This window comes from Zalophus californianus, chromosome 10, assembly GCF_009762305.2.
Source record: "Zalophus californianus isolate mZalCal1 chromosome 10, mZalCal1.pri.v2, whole genome shotgun sequence".
In the NCBI taxonomy this organism is placed as follows: domain Eukaryota; kingdom Metazoa; phylum Chordata; class Mammalia; order Carnivora; family Otariidae; genus Zalophus; species Zalophus californianus.
In genome coordinates, this window is record NC_045604.1 from 50,277,759 (window position 1) to 50,298,016 (window position 20,258).

Here is a 20,258-nt window from a genome sequence, read left to right on the forward strand (position 1 = left end):
AAATTAGTCTTATAACAGAGGGTATATACTAGGATCCCCATAGGAAGGGGTAGGGAAGGTTCAGAACCCAGACTCTGGAGCTAGACATCTTGTTTGAATTCAGTCTCTTCCACTTGCTAAGTGTATGATGCTAGGCAAGCTACTTAACCTTTCTGAGCCTTAGCTCCCTCACCTGTAGTTGTTCTCCACTTTATGCAGCAGCTGTGAGGATGCAGTGAGCCAATATATTCAAAAGCCCTTAGGTAGTGCCTGTCTTATTGTAAATACTTCATAAGCATTAGCCATTATTCTGAATTGGGTTCTAAGACCATATGTATTTGGGGGCTGATATTTGTACCTTCCTCTTCTTGATTTGATCAAGTCAAAAGAAGAGAATACATGGATAGATTGTCAGGTCCAGTTTGTGCATGACCACTCCCCATTCTCATGGCCATGGCAGATGATACCAAGGATTCTGCCTGACTGATCTCACCACAGCCCCATACTTGGTCACTGGTGGCAAGAGGTGAAGTCAGCTTGTTGGCTTGGGTGCTAATGATCCCTCACTGGATCTGTCCCTTAGAATTGGTAAATGGACAGTGTGAGGCTTCAGGAAGAGTGTGTTCCTTTTCTGGAGTCATGGTACCAAAGTCATGTGACGTAGCCTCTCCGTGCCTCACCTTCCAATCCTGGGATAATAATAGTACCTACCTTATAGGCCGTCAGGTAGCTTACGGAGCATGTGTGTGTTTAGCTAAATATTGGTTGTTGTGAGAAATAGTAATACTTAACAATTGTCCTACTTCATTTTTGGCAAACTTAGCCTGATCTTTATATCATCCAGCACTTTATGAATACTAGGGCCATGCAGAGCATGGTGCCATGAAGTATATATGATAATAAAAGCACAGAGATTCAGACACACCCCACAGAGCAGTCATCAGCACCATAAAGGGGCAGAAGAACAAAGTAGGCATGAGGATTGGTGCCACTGATGAATGCAAAATGGTGGACAGACTTCACCTGTTTTCTAAAATTAGTCTTTCATGAAGAACGCCTGACTCCTTATTTTTCACTATCAGCCCCTTAATGTGTGTTTCGTCTAAGAAGGCCTGTAGAGGAGGGGAGGACTTTAGAATTAAGAGAGGGTTATAATAAAGGAAGAGTGGAATAGAAGTAGAAAGATGTTAGCAACTGGTCCTATCAAGGTCTGCTATTCCTGTTTAAGCAGCAACATAGTATAACAATCAAAGGACCTGATATTCCCTTAAATTGCTATCATTGGGGACTAGATGGCTAGATCCACAGTTCCTTGGGGAGATCATTTAGAGGTCATCTTGACCCCTATTGTAATGAGCACTTATACAAATTAGCCTGCAGAAATGGGCCCAAGGCAATGTCAAGAGAGTCCTTAGACGCATAACTGGAAGAGAGGAGGAAGCTGATCTGATCCTCCAAGGAGTCTGTCACAGGGGAAGCACATCAGATTGCCATGTGATTTGCACACTAGTGAGAATTGGTTAATAACTCAATTTCATTTATGGGTCTGTGAACCCAAACTCTTCAAACTCCTGACAGTGTTTACTCTTGCTGTATATCTAATTCATTAAGCTGAAATACAAGCACAGTGGTTCATGATTTCTCAGTATAAATAAACATCACTCTGGTAGACAGCACCGTTTGGTAGAAAGAGCACTGAGCTTGGAGTCAGAAGGCTGGATTTGAGCCCTGTTATCTCCGTCTCATTAGCTCTAACCCTTGCGATCGTCACTCACCCTCTTTGGCCTTCTGATTCTATTTCTGTAAAACCTACCACACAGGATTGATGAATGAAAAGGAAGGGGGCTTTATAAGAAAGGGCTTTGCACGTTATAACACAGTGATTATAATAAGGAATTTTTCACATGCTTGAGTCTTTGTAGAATTCCCTCCCACTCTCCTTTCTCAGGCTGGATAACACAGCAGAGATACGGAAGATTGTTACCATTTTTCATCTTCACTCTGTAGGAACCTAAGGTTCATCTCCCAGTATGGCAATTGTAGATCATAGAAAGATGGAAAATAAAATCAGGGAATCTTAGAGTGAGAAGAGGCTTTAGAAGTCACTTGACCCCCCTCTTCTGAAGGAGGAAATAGTTTAGAGAGAAGACCCTAGAGAGATGCCTCGCCTGCCCAGCCGTGTATGTGCAAGAAGGCAATGCTCATGGTCAGCAAGGTGAGCTCACAGGTCTGTAGGAATGAGCTAGAAAGCTTTGTTCCCCACTGTTAGTTTAACACTACGTCCATTTGGTCCTTCCAGCTTCCTTGGCCACAGTCACCACTCCCACGCCCCTCTGCCTGCCTGTGTGAATTCAGGAGTATCTTGCCACGTGCCTGATAGCAAGCTCACTGGAGCTGGCCTTGCGTGCCAGCCTTGAATGGGCACAGGTAGCTCAGCCTCCCTCTGCGAGAATCCCTGCGGCTGGATCTTAATGCAGAGGTCTGTGGGTGGGAGTTTTATAAGAGATATCTACAGAGTGCTCCATTTGCTAGCAAGCATTAGAGAAATGTCCACGAATGACTTGGCCCAGGTTCCTCATGGACCTGAGCCGACTCCTGGACTTTGGGTTCCCGGACTTATGAAAACTCTTAAGCAGCTAGAGTAATTTAAAAGTACCATTTGCTTAACTCTGTCAAGGATTATTAGTCAATTCTGGAATTAACGTGAGTGATTCTAATAATGACAACAACAAACAGTATTAACAAGGACAGTGAAGACATTGATGTTGACTGGTGTGCATCAGATGTCAGGTATTATCCTGGGGTTGAGATTTGCACTTTACTTATATTATCCTGGGGTTGAGATTTGCAAAGTGAGTGAGTGGGAATTGAAATAGTGGAAAGGAACAGTAGCCTTGACGCCAAGGGTCCTAGGAATTTTCCTCCCTAATTAGTATTTACTAACTGGGTGAACTTGGGTTAAGTAGGTTGACTTTTCTAGAATTCCTTGTCTGTAAAATGGGGATATAAGTACCCCCATTAAATGGTCATTGAGGATTAAGGTAGCTCGTGAATGTTGAAGGGCTTCTTAGCAGAGCTAGTGCATAATAGGTCCATCATTACTCGTTGAGTTGAATCACAGGTGATAAGAACAGAAATACAAGTGGATGAGCACTAATTAGAAATGGAGATGAATCAAGACGGTTGAGGACAAGCAGTGGGCTTTTCTCCTTTTTAAGTCATGTCCAGGTGATCTTTTGTGGTTCTCATTTTCCTTTACCATCCCTTTCATAAGGTGAAAGCCATAGAGGGGAGTTCATTGAAACAGTTTGGGATCAGAATTAAAGCAAATACTAAACTCTTTGTTAATGAAGGACTAAAAGTACAAGAGAGAGGATTCAGAAGGAGCATAGCTCTCACTGGGTCTGTGAAGCAGTATCCTCGCAATCACCCTGCATCCATCTAGTGCCCTGGCTCTCCAAAACCCAGGCATCCATATTGCTTCCAATGCCAGACTGCAGGGATGTGGCCCCCAAGGACTTGCAAAGCTCAAATCAGAATTCCAGTCATGAAACTGCAGGCTTCAAAATGACTTATTCTCATTACAATGTATGAAATGATCCATAAATACATATTTTAACATTACGGAGTTTAAATATTATTACACATGTTACTTGATGTCAGATTTTGTTAAATGCGTGCTGTTATCTCAATTTACAAAGGTCAGTCAGGTGGTAGTGGAGAATAGAGCTGGATATATTTAAAATTTTTCTTACCAGTACATCTGTGGCTCAGATAACCCTGCCTTTTTCAAAGAGCTTTGGGCTTTTTTTTTTTCCCTTTCAAATGAGACTTTAATGAGTATCATGTGGATAAACTCTTTGCAGAGGTTTGAAAAGATCTAGAGAAACACTGTAGTAGGAACAAGCAAACCATTTGGGATGAAATCATAAGCCATTTGAATGCTTCCTCATCTCTCTGGTTGTGTCAGAACCTTTTGGCTGCATTTTTCTGCCACAGGAATGTTTTCATCTCCATGGCTAGGTAAATAGAATGTTCGTGTAGTTGCTTGATTTCTATTCATGCCAGCACAGAGTAGCAGAGAGTGACCTACTTCCAGCAGCATCCATAGAAAGCTTTGCTGCTTTCCATCACGTCTGATCTTAAAATCTACCTTGTTTTTTTTTTTTTTTTTTTTTTGCATCCTCCACCCCCACTCAGCCCCAGAGACAACAAACCATGGACTGTCAAGAGTCCTTCTTTCTTTCTCTAATCACTCTTGCTTTCTGTGTTGGTTCATTTTAGTCCATCTTAAAGCTCTTCTGGAAAAAGAGAAGTGGAGTGGGTGGCTAGCCTTAAAGGAAGTGAGCATTTCTAATGTTTAAAGGATCGCTCTATAAGGTGGGGCTGCCGAGAGAGATCAGGTGACGTTTTCTTACTGAGACTACCCTTGTCCACATAAACATACAAGGTAGATAACTTGTTGGAAACCATTTGGAGACATCTATATGTGGATGGTTCTTTACTGTTGGGGACCACTGACTAGAGTTTCCAGAAGTCACTGTCCTGAGTGTCCATACTGCCAATCCCTAGTCTATAAGTTGACAGGCTGGACTGAGCTAGAAGCATCCCAGACTCCAAGAGGAAAGTCTGATTTGAAAAACCTCCACAGAGTCTTATCCAGTTGGCATACAGAAATATACTCAGTCTGTACCTGATTTGGAGTGTAACTAGAACCAAAGTGTCATGTGTGGTTTTGGGTCATGGAATACCATGATCACAGATGGGAAGTCTTTAGACACCTTTTGGTCCCATCATTTGAGGTTGAGAAAAGTGAGCTCCAGAGAGGTTATAGCAGCTTTATTCTCCCAGCTCCCCCATCCAGTGCTCCGTTCAGCCTGCCATTCCATTTCTCATCACTGGATCATTAATGCTTTGAGGCACTCTTCTTTTTTGAGAGTAAATGTCACCAAGCAGAGGAAATAGAAATTCAGTTATCCTTCTTCTGGCCACAAGTGAAAATTTCTCTTCCAAATCTGCAAGTCAAGAAGGTTCTACTTACTTGAAAAAGAGATTCTTGAAATTTTAAGCCATTTTGCTATAAAGTGTTTCCTTGCATAGCTCTGTGGCCATGGCTCAAGCCATGAGATGATACGAAACAGCCCCATGGCAGACAGCGAGTTGAATAGAGGAAGCACAATGATAGCCCCAGTCCCAGTTGGACTTTGCACATCTTGACAAAAAATTTTCCTGCCTATGTTGTCTCCCATTTTGTTGTTCACTAAGCTAAGCCTCCGTAGGCACAGACTTCAGGCAAACAATCGGTGTTTCTGGCATCTGTGCTGCTTGAATTCAGGCCCAGCAGGGCATCTTATCTTATGGGTTTCTCACTCTGGGCTATGGGATTGTATCATTTCAGAATTCCATTCCAGATGATTCCCGTGGCGAGAGGTGTAGCAGCCCAGCCAACTCAGCCCAAGGGGCATCGCTTCTCTGGCTCGTCTCCTTTTCTTACTGCTCTTGACTTTGTCCTTCTTCTTTGCATTCTTCTCCTTTGTCTGCTCTTCATCTGTCCCTTATCTTTCTTCACAGATGGCCAGGACACTAATGTGCTGCTGTCATTATGTTATGGAACAAGTTGGGGTCTTTAGAGGCTGCCGTTCCAGAGACATTAAAGACTTGGGTCACGTTTGATACCAGGGTAAAGATTCGCAGGATAATTAGTGATCCTCTTCTGTTATTAACCCCTGACTTAAGCAGGTTTATTTTCTTACAAAGGTGTTGAAAGTCAATGCCACTGTTAATGGTTTCAGTCGGAAGACCATAATGAGACCATGTGGGAAACTACACCTACCATCCATATCTTTCAAACTCTGAAATTGGGCAGGTGGGGGGTAGGGTGGGAAGGAAAGTGAAAAAGAATGGAAGAAAAGGGGTATTGATATCATGGGCTTACCTTCCGTTACCTTCATGATAGTCACTGATGGACAAGAACCATTTGTTATTCTTAGTTTGGAACAATTGGCTTATCACTGCTAAAGTCCTGAGCTTATAAGTTTCATCACATAGGGAAACTCAGAATGGCCTCTCACATAGCACATTTTTAGCGATAGTCCCTTTCCCTTGGAATTTTTTCATAAAGAATATGGGGCTAGTCACAATATCACACTTAACAGAATTGAAAAACAACCAAGCAGGGGTGGAGTAAGTTGGCGGAGGAGTAGGAGACCTGGATTTCGTCTGGTCTCAGGAATTCAGCTGGATAGGGATCAAACCATTCTGAATACCTACGAACTCAACAGGAGATCGAAGAAAAGAATAGCAATAACTCTCTGAACAGAAAAGTGACCACTTTCTGGAAGGTAGGACGTGCAGAGAAGTGAATCTGAGGCGATATTCGGGAGGATAGACTGCAGGGGAGGGGGCCTCCGTCAGCCGCTTCTGGCAAGTGATAGAGCCGCAGAGCACAAAATCAGAACTTTTAGAAGTCTGCTCCGCTGAGGGACGTCGTTCCAGTGACTAAGCGGGGGGTGGAACCCTCATGGAACAGTGTGGTCTCAGGACCCTCAGGGTCACAGAAAGACTGGGGGTGCCTGAGTGCGGCAGAGCTCCCGCGTATCAGAGCGGGAAGCCACTGCAGAGATGGAGCCAAGGAGCGGGCTCTCAGCTCGAGGTTGCCATAAACTGTGATCGGTGACAGTCGGGCCACTGCTCCTCCAGCAGGGACCCAACAAGTGGCAGATCCAGGGAGACTCCTCTTCCTCCCCCGGGAGGAGTGGCGCAGGAGCGCACCGCAGGGATCTGCTGGGTTTGGAGACCACACGGGGTCGTGCACCAGAGATAGAAACACTCGGTCACAGGCTGGGTGAGCACGGAGTGCGGCCGGAGACCGGGGAGACGGGAGTGGCTGACTGCTTTTCTCTGGGTGCTCACTGAGGAGTGGGGCCCCGAGTTCTCACCTATTCTGGGGTGGAGATTGGGAGGATGCCATTTTCACTCTCATCCTCCAAAGCTGGAGATTACTCAGCCCGGACCGACAAGGGCGGGGCAATTGCACCTCCGCAAAGACATTTGGGAAACACGGCAACAGGCCCCTCCCCCAGAAGATCCGCAAAAACAGCCAGCAAGCCAAGACCAAGTTTACTGCTCAATGAGAACGGCAGAACTCGAGCACTAAGGGAATACTGCACATAGAATTCATGGCTTTTTTACCATGATTCTTTAGTCTTTCAAAGTTAATTTTTTTAACTGTCTTTTTTTTTTTTGAATTTTTCTTTTTCCCGTTTTCAACCAACATCTTATCAATTCCTTTTTAAAAAAAATATATTTTTCATTTTTAGAGTCATATTCTATGCCTTCATAATAGTTACCCTTATTTTTGGCATATATATATAAGTTGTTCTCTCTTTAAAATTTTGAGATACAGTTTCTTCTAACAGATGAAAATATACCCTAAATCTCTAGTGTATGGCTTTGTTCTAGTCTCCTGCCTGATCACATTCTCTCCCCTTTTTCTTTTTTTCTTTCTTTTTTTTTAAATTCTCTTCTTCCTTTTTTCAAACAACTTCTTATCATTCCTTTTATAAATTTTTTTTTATAATTTTCATCTTTACTGTCAGATTCCATCCCTTCATTGTATCAACCCTTATATAAGTCTTTCTTTCTTTAAAATTCTGGGAGGCACTTTCTTCTAACAGACCGAAATATACCCCAAATCTAGTGTGTGGCCCTGATCCATGCACCAGCCTGATCATATTTGATCATATTCTGTTTTTTTGTTGTTTTGTTGTTTTGTTCTGTTTTTGTTTTTTTTATCTTTTTCTTTTTCTTTTTTTTCTCTTTCTTTTTTCTTTCCCTTTCCTTTCTCCTGGTTTCAGGTCTTTTCTGATTTGTTTAGAGTATATTTTCTGGGGACGTTGTTACCTTGTTAGCATTTTGTTCTCTCATTCATCTGTTCTCTGGACAAAATGACAAGACGGAAAAAAATCACCTCAACAAAAAGAACAAGAGGTAGTACGTCTGCCAGGGACCTACTCAGTACGGACATTAGTATGATGCCAGACCTAGAGTTCAGAATCATGATTTTAAAGATACTAGATGGGCTTGAAAAAAGCATGGAAGTTATTAGAGAAACCCTTTCTGGAGAAATAAAAGAACTAAAATCTAACCAAGTCGAAATCAAAAAGGCTATTGATGAGGTGCAATAAAAAATGGGGGCACTAAGTGCTAGGATAAATGAGGCAGAAGAGAGAATCAGCGATATAGAAGAACAAATGATGGAAAATAAAGAAGCTGAGAAAAAGAGAGATAAACAACTACTGGATCACGAGGGCAGAATTCAAGAGATAAGCGATACCATAAGATGAAACAACATTGGAATAATTGGGATCCCAGAAGAAGAAGAAAGAGAGAGAGAGGCAGAAGGAGCAAATTATAGCAGAGAACTTCTCTAATGTGGGGAAAGAAACAGGCATCAAAATCCAAGGGGCACGGAGAACCCCTCTCAAAATCAATAAAAATAGGTCAACACCCCGACATCTAATAGTAAAACTTACGAGTCTCAGACACAAAGAGAGAATCCTGAAAGGAGCTCGGAGAAGAGATCTGTAACCTATAATGGTAGAAACATTAGATCGGCAACAGACCTATCCACAGAGACCTGGCAGGCCAGAAAGGACTGGCATGATATATTCAGAGCACTAAACGAGAAAAATATGCAGCCAAGAATACTATATCCAGCTAGGCTGTCATTGAAAATAGAAGGAGAGATCATAAGCTTCCAGGACAAACAAAAACTAAAGGAATTTGCAAACACGAAACCAGCCCTACAAGAAATATTGAAAGGGGTCCTCTAAGCAAAGAGAGAACCTAAAAGCAGCATAAACCAGAAAGGAACACAGACAATATACAGTAACAGTCACCTTACAGGCAATACAATGGCACCAAATTCGTATCTTTCAATAGTTACCCTGAATGTGAATGGGCTAAATGCCCCAATCAAAAGACACAGGCTATCAGATTGGATTAAAAAACAAGACCCATCGATACGCCATCTGCAAGAGACTCATTTTAGACCCAAAGACACCCCCAGATTGAAAATGAGGGGGTGGAAAACCATTTACCATGCTATGGACACCAAAAGAAAGCTGGGGTGGAAATCCTTATATCGGACAAATTCAATTTTAAACCAAAGACTGTAATAAGAGATGAGGAAGGACACTATATCCTACTTACAGGGATTATCCAACAAGAAGATCTAACAATTGTAAATATCTATGCCCCTAACATGGGAGCAGCCAATTATATAAGGCAATTAATAACAAAAGCAAAGAAACACATTGACAACAATACAATAATAGTGGGGGACTTTAACACCCCCCTGACTCAAATGGACAGATCATCTAAGCAAAAGATCAACAAGAAAATAAAGACTTTAAATGACTCACTGGACCAAATGGACTTCACAGACATATTCAGAACATTCCATCCCAAAGCAACAAAATACTCATTCTTCTCTAGTGCCCATGGAACATTCTCCAGAATAGATCACATCCTAGGTCACAAATCAGGTCTCAACTGGTACCAAAAGATTGGGATCATGCCCTGCATATTTTCAGACCACAATGCTTTGAAACTAGAACTCAATCACAAGAGGAAAGTCGGAAAGAACTCAAATACATGGAGGCTAAAGAATGAATGGGTCAACCAGGAAATTAAAGAAGAATTAAAAACATTCATGGAACCCATTACAAATGAAAACACAACTGTTCAAAATCTTAGGGATGCAGCAAAGGCAGTCCTCAGAGCAACGTATACAGCAATACAAGCCTTTCTGAAGAAACAAAAAAGGTCTCAAATACACAACCTAACCCTACACCTAAAGAAGCTAGAGAAAAAACAGCAAATAAAGCCTAAACCCAGCAGGAGAAGAGAAATAATAAAGATCAGAGCAGAAATCAATGAACTAGAAACCAAAAGAACAGTAGAACACATCAACGAAACTGGGAGCTGGTTCTTTGAAAGAATTAACAAGATTGAGAAACCCCTGGCCAGACTTATCAAAAAGAAAAGAGAAATGACCCAAATCAACAAAATCATGAATGAAAGAGGAGAGATCACAACCAACACCAAAGAAATACAAACAATTATCAGAACATATTATGAGCAACTCTGTGCCAGTGAATTAGATAACCTGGAAGAAATGGGTGCATTCCTAGAGATGTATCAACTACCAAAACTGAACCAGGAAGAAATAGAAAACCTGAACAGACCTATCATCACTAAGGAAATTGAAGCAGTCATCAAAAATCTCCCAACAAACAAAAGCCCAGGGCCAGATGGCTTCCCAGCGGAATTCTACCAAACATTTAAAGAAGACGTAATACCTATTCCTCTGAAACTGTTCCAAAAAATAGAAATGGAAGGAAAACTTCCAAACTCGTTTTATGAGGCCACCATTACCTTGATCCCCAAACCAGACAAAGACCCCATCAAAAAGGAGAATTCCAAACCAATACCCTTGATGAACATGGATGCAAAAATTCTCACCAAAATAGTAGCCAATAGGCTCCAACAGTACATTAAAAGGATTATTCACCATGACCAAGTGGAATTTATCCCTGGGCTGCAAGGTTGGTTCAACATCCACAAATCAATCAACGTGATACAATACATTAACAAAAGAAAGAACAAGAATCATATGATCCTCTCTATAGATGCAGAAAAAGCATTTGACAAAGTACAGCATCCTTTCTTGATCAAAACTCTTCAGAGTATAGGGATAGAGGGTACATACCTCAATATCATAAAAGTCATCTATGAAAAACCTACAGCGAATATCATTCTCAATGGGGAAAAACTGAGAGCTTTCCCCCTAAGATCAGGAACACGGCAGGGATGTCCACTATCACCGCTGTTATTCAACATAGTATTAGAAGTCCTAGCCACAGCAATCAGACAACAAAAAGAAATCAAAGGCATCCAAATCGGCAAAGAAGAAGTCAAACTCTCACTGTTTGCAGATGATATGATACTTCATGGGAAAACCCAAAAGACTCCACCCCAAAACTGCTAGAACTCATACAGGAATTCAGTCAAGTGGCAGGATATAAAATCTATGCACAGAAATCAGTGGCATTCCTATACACCAACAACAAGACAGAAGAGAGACAAATCAAGGAGTCGATCCCATTTACAATTGCACCCAAAACCATATGATACCTAGGAATAAATCTAACCAAAGAGGCAAAGGATCTGTACTCAGAAAACTATAAAATACTCATGAAAGAAAATGAGGAAGGCAGAAAGAAATGGGAAAACGTTCCATGCTCATGGATTGGAAGAACAAATATTGTGAAGATGTCAGTGCTACCTAGAATAGTGTACACATTCAATGCAATCCCCATTAAAATACCATCCACTTTTTTCAAAGAAATGGAACAAATAATCCTAACATTTGTGTGGAACCAGAAAAGACCCTGAATAGCCAAAGGAATGTTGAAAAAGAAAAGCAAAGCTGGCAGCATCATCATTCCGGACTTCCAGCTCTATTACAAAGCTGTCATCATCAAGACAGTATGGTACTGGCACAGAAACAGACACATAGATCGATGGGACAGAATAGAGAGCCCAGAAATGGACTCTCAACTCTATGGTCAACTAATCTTCGAAAAAGCAGGAAAGAGTGTCCAATGGAAAAAAGACAGTCTCTTCAACAAATGGTGTTGGGAAAATTGGACAGCCACGTGCAGAAAAAGGAAACTGGACCATTTCCTTACACCACACACAAAAATAGACTCCAAATGGTTGAAAGACCTAAACGTGAGACAGGAGTCCATCAAAATCCTAAAGGAGAACACAGGCAGCAACCTCTTCGACCTCAGCTGCAGCAACTTCTTCCTAGAAACATCGCCAAAGGCAAGGGAAGCAAGGGCAAAAATGAATTATTGGGATTTCGTCAAGATAAAAAGCTTTTGCACAGCAAAAGAAACAGTCCACAAAACCAAACGACAACCAACAGAATGGGAGAAAATATTTGCAAATGACATATCAGATAAAAGGCTAGGATCCAAAATCTATAAAGAACTTATCAAACTCAACACCCAAAGAACAAATAATCCAATCAAGAAATGGGCAGAAGACATGAACAGACATTTTTCCGAGGAAGACATCCAAATGGCCAACAGACACATGAAAAAGTGCTCAACATCGCTCGGCATCAGGGAAATCCAAATTAAAACCTCAATGAGATACCATCTCACACCCGTCAGAATGGTTAAAATTAACATGTCAGGAAACGACAGATGTTGGTGGGGATGCAGAGAAAGGGGAACCCTCCTACACTGTTGGTGGGAATGTAAGCTTGTGCAACCACTCTGGAAAACAGTATGGAGGTTCCTCAAAAATTTGAAAATAGAGCTACCGTACGATACAGCAATTGCACTACTGTTTATTTACCTGAGAGATACAAATGTAGGGACCCGAAGGGGTACGTGCACCCCGATGTGTATAGCAGCAATGTCCACAACAGCCAAAATATGGAAAGAGCCACAATGTCCATCGACAGATGAATGGATAAAGAAGATGTGGTATATATATACAATGGAATGTTATGCAGCCATCAAAAGAATGAGTTCTTGCCATTTTCAATGACGTGGATGGAACTGGAGGGTGTTATGCTGAGTGAAATAAGTCAGAGAAAGACATGTATCATATGACCTCACTGATAGGATGAATTCTTAATCTCAGGAAACAAACTGAGGTTTGCTGGAGTGGGGGTGGGGTGGGAGGGATGGGGTGGCTGGGTGATAGACATTGGGGAGGGTATGTGCTATGGTGAGCGCTGTGAATTGTGCAAGACTGTTGAATCGCACATCTGTACTTCTGAAACAAATAATGCAATATATGTTAAGAAAAAAGAAAAAGAAGAAGATAGCAGGAGGGGATGAATCAAGGGGGGGAAATCGGATGGGGAGATGAAGCATGAGAGACAATGGACTCTGACAACAAACAAACAAACAACAAACTGAGGGTTCTAGAGGGGAGGGGGTGGGGGGATGGGTTAGCCTGGTGATGGGTATTAAGGAGGGTACGTTCTGCGTTTAGCACTGAGTGTTATGCACAAACAATGAATCATGGAACACTACATCAAAAACTAATGATGTATTGTATGCTGATAATATAAGAATAAAAAAATTTAAAGAAAAAGAAAAACAACTAAGCAAAGCTGATAATGCATAGATTACCCTCCTCCAGTCCCCTAACAGCAGGGAGTTTCGTGGTAGTGCATTTTATTTGTCTTCGAACTGATGGAGTTCTTTTCTAACTCTCGGGGAACCTCCTCAGAAGCTGTATGGGATTGGGTTTGGACGATGAATTTCTATGATTAACAGCAAGTTTGAAAATCCTGATAGTCAGTAATGGCTATCGGGGGTGTCACCCTCAACCTTGAAAGACTGCATGGTCAGTTCATCCGATGTCTCAATATGAGGCTAAGAATTGACAAGTTAATGCTTCCTTCTGGCTTGACCTCACCACTTGAGCAACCTCATTACTACTTAGCTGGGTTCAGCTTGACCCAGCCTCGCCAGGAGTGAAAAAGGGGCCCAGAAAGCCAGGACTACTCAAAGCCACTCTAAGTTTCTCTGTGAATGAAGGGATCTTTGAGAATTTCTCAATTTAAAATCCACATTTGACTTAAAATTGCCAAATTCTTTGAAAGAGGACATCATGGATCTGGTGCTCAATGAAGTTGTCTTTTGGGGAAATTCTGCTGCTAACAGGCTATGTTGTCTTAGCAGCTCAGTTCAGGGATGCTCAGCATGAGGGGACACCTAAAGAAGGGACAGGGCACTTGGACTGTGTGAGGAAGTGGTTATGCCTGGAAAAGGAACTTTTGTAGCGAGCTTTGGGTATCCTAAGCTAACCCCACAAAGAGACAGTGCTACAAGTTCACAGCACACAAACTAACATTAGGGCAATGACTAAGGGGGCCCCTGGGTGGCTCAGTTGGTTAGATGTCTGACTCTTGATTTCAGCTCAGGTCATGATCTCAAGGTTGTAGGGTCGATCCCTGCATCAGGTTTCATGCTCGGTGGGGCGTCTGTTTGAGATTCTTTCTCTCCCTCTACCTCCCCCCACCCTGCGTGTGCATGCGTGCTCTCTCTCTCTCTCTCTCTCTTTAAAATAAATAAATAAATCTTAAAAAACAAAGAACAATAACTAAGGGTATTTTAAAAGTGATCTTATCTCACTCTCCTTTGTGCCTTTCCCCATCCCAGATTATTCTCTAGCATGTCTGTCTCTGCTTGAGGTCCCATCTTCCTGGTTCCTTATTACATGCAGAAGCTCCAACATTTGTTCCTCAAAAACCACATATCTGCAGGAGCATGAATGAGAACCTTTCTCACTAGCCCGAGGTCCAGTCTGAAAATGGGCCTGGCTCTTAAAGGCTCTGATGAAATTTCCCAAACCTGTACACCCTGTGCTCAGTGGGAAATGGGAGGTGGAGTGTGGGTTCGACCTGAAAAAAGATTGGACATTGTTTGGCACGTTGAAATGATCATCTGTCTAGGTGGTCATGGGAAGCACACTGTTCTGGACTTAGAATCATGGAATGTTAAGTTACAGAAGGATCTGAAATTCTTCTATCCAGCTCCCTCTTACACAGATGAGAACACTCAAAGCTAGGCAGCTCATTCAAAGTTAGTCTAGACCCGGGTCTCTTGAATTCCAGGTCAATATTTTGGTCCCTGCAGAATATAGGATTCAGGTTACCCTGAGATTGGGATTGAGTCCAGTCATTCTGCAACTCTCTTTCTGGGTCTGCTTGATCTTTCTAAATTGTGGCCTCATTCACTTCTCTGCTTATTAAAACCATGGGTGACTTTCCATTAGCCCAGAACTCTTTAAACTGGCATTCACACCTTTCACAGTTGACATCAATCTACATCTCTAGCCTTTGTTGGTCCTCCACAACTCCTCTGCACAAACTCCACCCTTCTGCCAATAAGCATCATCCTGCAGTTTCATTGTACACATTGTTCTCTTCATCTGGAGTTGCCTCCAGCATCTCTTCCCATTATATCCCTTCCCATGGGTTTCTGTCCAGCCGGGTGCCATCCCCTCAATCAGCACTGCTGTTATTGCTTCAGGTACTTAGTCATGGCCATGTCTTCAGTCTCTTACTCGATCAAAGGCTCCTTGAGAATAGGGATCATTAGCACAGTTTGCTGAATGTGGCCATTAGAGTGTGCTCCAAAAATCTTCGTTGTGTACAAGAATAAATGGCATCCTGCTTTCTGTGTATTCCAGGCAGTTCCAGAATTTTGGGAGGTGCTGAGAGATGTGAAGCTTGTGTAGGGGAAGAATGGACACGCTGAAAGTAAGGAGAGCCTTCCCTTCCTGGAGATCTTGGTCCCACGGTGTGATGGTGGCCGTGGTGCCCATCCCACCACGGTATCTTGACATGGCTGTCAAGGCTTCTGTTGGCACTTGTTTTATGAGTACACTGTGGCAAAGGCTCTGTCTGAGCCTCTTCCATAGCCCTCAGGAAGCCGTGTAGTAGAGTAACCATCACCTCCCATCTGTGCTTCTTGGGAGTCTCAGGGAAGGCTTACATTGTAGAGCAATTTCTGACATTCTTCTTGAGATACTCTGCTAACATCCAGACCCACATGATTACATTGGTGTTTCAAGCTCTTATCCCAGCCCCATTGGTGATGAAATCCACAAAACATTTACCGTGTCCTTTGATTTTTCATTGGTTGACCTAGGGCAGATATGGCATAAGTAAATAAGTTCCTGGTTTAGTGTTTTAGCTCTCCCATGTCAGATCCTGCCAGGACAGGGAAAAAAGCCAAGGAAGAAGCTATCATTCTGTAATTATCTTGAATTTTTAAAATGACAGGTACCCTCATGGGCAGGCATGGTGCCCTCCTTCCTTCACCCTTTACCCTCTACAATGAGTCTGGTCTGGGCTAAATCAGGATATCACTGTCTATGAGAATGGGCACGAATAACTCATAAAGAAATTCAGAGGGCTGGCCTGGAAACCAAAGTCAGAGATTCTGTGCTCTCAGCTCACCTCCCCATGGGAGCATTTTGTCAGTACCCCCACCACACCTGTTCTTTCCTTAGTACCATCACCCCTAGGACCCTGGAGCAGAAGGCCTTCCTCTTCAGAAATTGGCTTGGACTGCCGATAGGCATGGGTTGCTCTTTGGGCTGATGAAGATGTTCTGGAATTAGAGTGGCGATGGTTGCACAACTTCGTGAATATACAAATATACTTTGAAAGGGCAAATTTTATGGTATGTGAATTCGATCTCAATTTAAAAAGAAGTCATAGAATACTAAGACTTTGCACAACAAATTAAAATATAGCAGCACAGAAACTCCTAGAATACCACAGGGACTCTGTCCTCAAGTGCTTTCTCTTCCCTGCGCCTGTGCAAAGGTCACGTTGTCTGGAGTGATGGGGGTGGAGAGGATCTGATAAGTTTTCTCCCCTGTTCTGATTCAGGCTGGCATGACCTTGGTCTGGGTGTTTACATGTCCTTACTTCCACAGTTAAAATGGAAATAATGAGCCTGTCCTTTTTGATGAGGGTCTCCTGGGAAATAAAAAAAAAAAAATGGTTTAAGTGCTTTAGAGTTATGAGGTGCTAGATTCCTTCTGAAGAGTTACAGGAAGGGTTGAAGTGGCACCCAATGTGTGTGGAATTAATCCCAGGCTGGCTAAGAGCAGGTGTGGGTGGGAGGCTGCACAAGTGTGGCTCTGGGTGATTTAATGATGGCGTTAGGTGCTCTAATAGGAACTGTTAATGCTTGTGATTCTTGTTAGGGGTGAGGAGACTTTTCGGTTTCTACTGCAGTGGCAGAGAAAGGACTTGGGGGAGGGATGTTTTTCCCAGGAGGAATCTTCCCGGTGCTCCGAGGTGAAGGCTTGACCAGTGGTTGGGAAGGGGCTTGTGATGAGGGGGCTTGCAGTGACGTGTCGCAGGGCTGCTGCTGGGAAGCACTCCCGAGGGTCTCTCTTCACCTGGAAGTCTGGAAGGTCTCCTTTAGAGGAATGGCAAACTCAGGAGGCCCGTGTAACTCACTGCCTCACTCAACAAATGGGGCTGTGCTATGGAAAACCAAGACCCGGATGCAGAGGAGCCTCCAATTGTCACACTCTCTGCCCACGGCAGCTTCCTGGCTGCTTGTGCCAGTCACTTCCCAGAGCATGGGCAGCCTACCATCCTGGTGCGATGATGGAGTGTTCCAGGCAATTGGGCGAGGGGCTGAGGATGGAGGGGAGCTCTGATCGTCTTGTCTGTGCTGACCTCTCATCGTCCCTCACACGCCCATTTACTCTTCTCCCTGGTCTGGAGGTTGTTAGGAAGAGGTAGGGAATACTATCCGTGTCTTCTAGAGACAGGCTAATGACCCTGTGGCTCATATGAATTCTTCTCAATGAACTACCCTGAGAAGACCAGACAGTATTCTTCTTCCTCCTCCTCTGTCTAATTCTCCTATCAGTGTCTGAATGTCCTCTTCCCACTTCTCTAACTGTTACAAGGAAGCCCACTCTCCCTTCAAGGCCCAACGCAAGTGTCTTCTTCTGAAAGGTTACTTTTCTCCCCCTTTTCCACTCTCAACCCAGGCAAGCCTACTCTCTTCCTCTACATTTCCACATGGTATCATTATGCACACGGTGTAACACCTGCCACATTCACATTCACTCAGCGTGGGTTGCTTTGGAGAGCTTGTTGAGGGACTCATTTAGATTAGTATTACAGTGCCTAGAACAGTGCCTGGTGCATAATACATGCCCAGTGGATATCTGTTAAGTAATGAATAAATATATAAGTAAATAAATAGAGCCCAACATCATTTGTGTCCTCCTACAAATAGTGAAAGATATTTATAAACTCCATAAATATTTAAAATTACTTCCCTCTTTATGGTGTGGTACTTGATGAGAATACTATTCTAAATGTGTCTTATTAAATCTTTTTTATGCCTATGGAATTTTCTTTTTTTTTTTTGGTCAAAGGTGATAAATTTTGGGAGAAGAAGCCATGCCTTTTAAAAAATGAAATTTTATAAAGTCATGCATTGCCCAAGTGTGCTCAGCAGAATATTAGTTCCCCAGGGTGGTAATAGTTGTTAAGGAAAAAAGGATTTGGGGGCCAAATGAAGTTTAGGAAAGGCTAGATTAATCAGGTCTCTCTATTGTGGGATGTCTCAAAGCTTCCATATGATATTGCTCAGGAATATTAGCAAGAGAGACACGTAATAACTGCATACTTCTATAACAGTAGCTTAGCACCTACAATGTGAGATGCACAGTAGGGTTTTGGTATTTTGTTATTCATCATTGGTGATTGTCCACTGTCCCCATCTAGAGCCCTGAGAGCTGGCCAGCGCTTCTGTCTGTAACAAGGGCCCACTTCTTCACCACCTTCTCCACATGCACCACCTCTGCTCTGCAAAGATGAGAGAAAAATTAAAGGGAATTAAAACATCACCTGCCACAGCAAGTATCACACATCTCCAGTGGGCTATGCAGCAAATGATTGTGGTTTTAGAAATATTCCGTCAGCCCCAGGTGCTCTGCAGTAACCTCCCAGGGCTCTTCCGGACGTGCCAGTTTTCAGCATAGTAATTACCAAACCCCTCCTTGGTAGATTCACTGGTGTCTAGGAGTAATTTCTAGGGAACTCACATTTTCAAATTTACAAGAGGCAAACAACCTTGTGTTTACCTCGGGGGGTTATCAGGGTATTCAAACTGTGCTGGATAAAGGATGCTATTGATCATAGAAATATGGGAAAGAACTTGAATTTTCACCTTGGTGTTTTTCTCAATGGGTGGGAGCCTGGCTCGCTAGATTATGGAGCAGAGACCTCTGGGGGAATCATTCTCTTTTTCTCAGGGCCTCTTCCCTTCCTTGAGATTCGAAACAGCAGTAAACCTGTCCTAACTCTAGCTGGATTCCTTTGTTGCCTTTAACTGATGCTGGCTAATTGGTACCATTGTCTAGGAAGAAGATGAATAAGATTCGGATTGGTCCAGTCGGAATTCTGACCCGTGCCTTTGGTGTTTGTCCTCTAGAGATCTCAGGGAACACAGAGGACATCCCTCTGGTGCGCTGGAGACAGCAATGGCTGGAGAACGGCACTTTGCTTTTTCACATTCATCACCAAGATGGTGCCCCCAGTCTCCCTGGACAAGACCCAACGGAAGAACCCCAGCATGAGTCAGCAGAAGAGGAACTGAGGATCCTGCATATCTCAGTCATGGTAAGCCGCATGGCTTCAGCCTCTTAGACCATAGCTGATGTTATCCTGATGTGAAGCGACTTCGTGCCATAGACACAGCTCTACAAAACCCACTGCACAGTGATCGTTGATCAGGTGAATAAGTAAACGTCCCACTTGTGGGAAATGTCTCCACCTGTGGTGAAGTAAAAGTTGCAATTATTTCTGTACCACCATTACCCAGCTGTTCTCTTTGGGAACATGCCTAGACATGGTGTGACTTTTACAGACAAGAGACAGTATCAGATGGGGGCAGTGGATTGTCTTAGAAAGGGGTTATTCAACTAGTATATCAGAATGTCTTACAATAGTTGCTCCATACATGTCTGCGGAATGACTGAGTTGCCAAGCTGCTTGCTGCTACCAAGCCCCTCTTCTCTCTTTTCCAAGCAGGGAGAAAGTCAGCATTTGGCTTCCTCACCTCTTACAACGAAGGGCATGTTAATACATACTTGCCCTTCTCCATAGCCTAGCTCAGAATGTCACCATCAGCATCCCTTCTCCTTAGAAATTTGAGGCCTCAAGAAAATGAGAAGATTCTTTCTAAAATTCTAGGAACCTGTGTTTTAGAATCTCACTCGAAAGTAAGTGCTACAATGGCAGGCAGGGGTTTTGTTTGGTGGTGTTTGTTTACTGATGTATTCTTAGCACTTAGAACAATGCATTCACATAGTTAATGTTTAATAAATATTTGTGGAAGAAATGAATGAATTTCCCCAGTGGAGATAGAAAATGCTTGTTTCACTTGTGGTAGATATTTTATGTATTAGTATTATATTGGTAAAACCAAACACATAATTAACTTCTAGGGTAGCCTGAGAGCAGGCTGAGGCTGGACTGATCCTTCATGGGCCATATGTAGGGGAAGGCATGGGTTGCTTCACATTTATGAAACTCTACGGAAAACCAGTCTAGGTCTTGGTCTAAACTATATTACTCTGGCACCAACACTACATGCTAGTTAGTTTTGTGCATCAGATTGGGAGAAACTGAG

At 42.9% G+C, this 20,258-nt stretch overlaps 1 protein-coding gene across 2 annotated transcripts in view; it reads left to right on the forward strand.

Moving 5' to 3' along the window:
• ASTN1 (astrotactin 1) overlaps positions 1-20,258 on the forward strand; it is a 306,052-nt gene that overhangs the window by 96,774 nt on the left and 189,020 nt on the right. For both annotated transcript variants that reach the window (XM_027613431.2, XM_027613432.2), the window contains exon 2: positions 19,059-19,246. In XM_027613431.2, the coding sequence (XP_027469232.1) occupies positions 19,059-19,246 (188 nt within the window). The remainder of the gene's footprint in view (positions 1-19,058; positions 19,247-20,258) is intronic.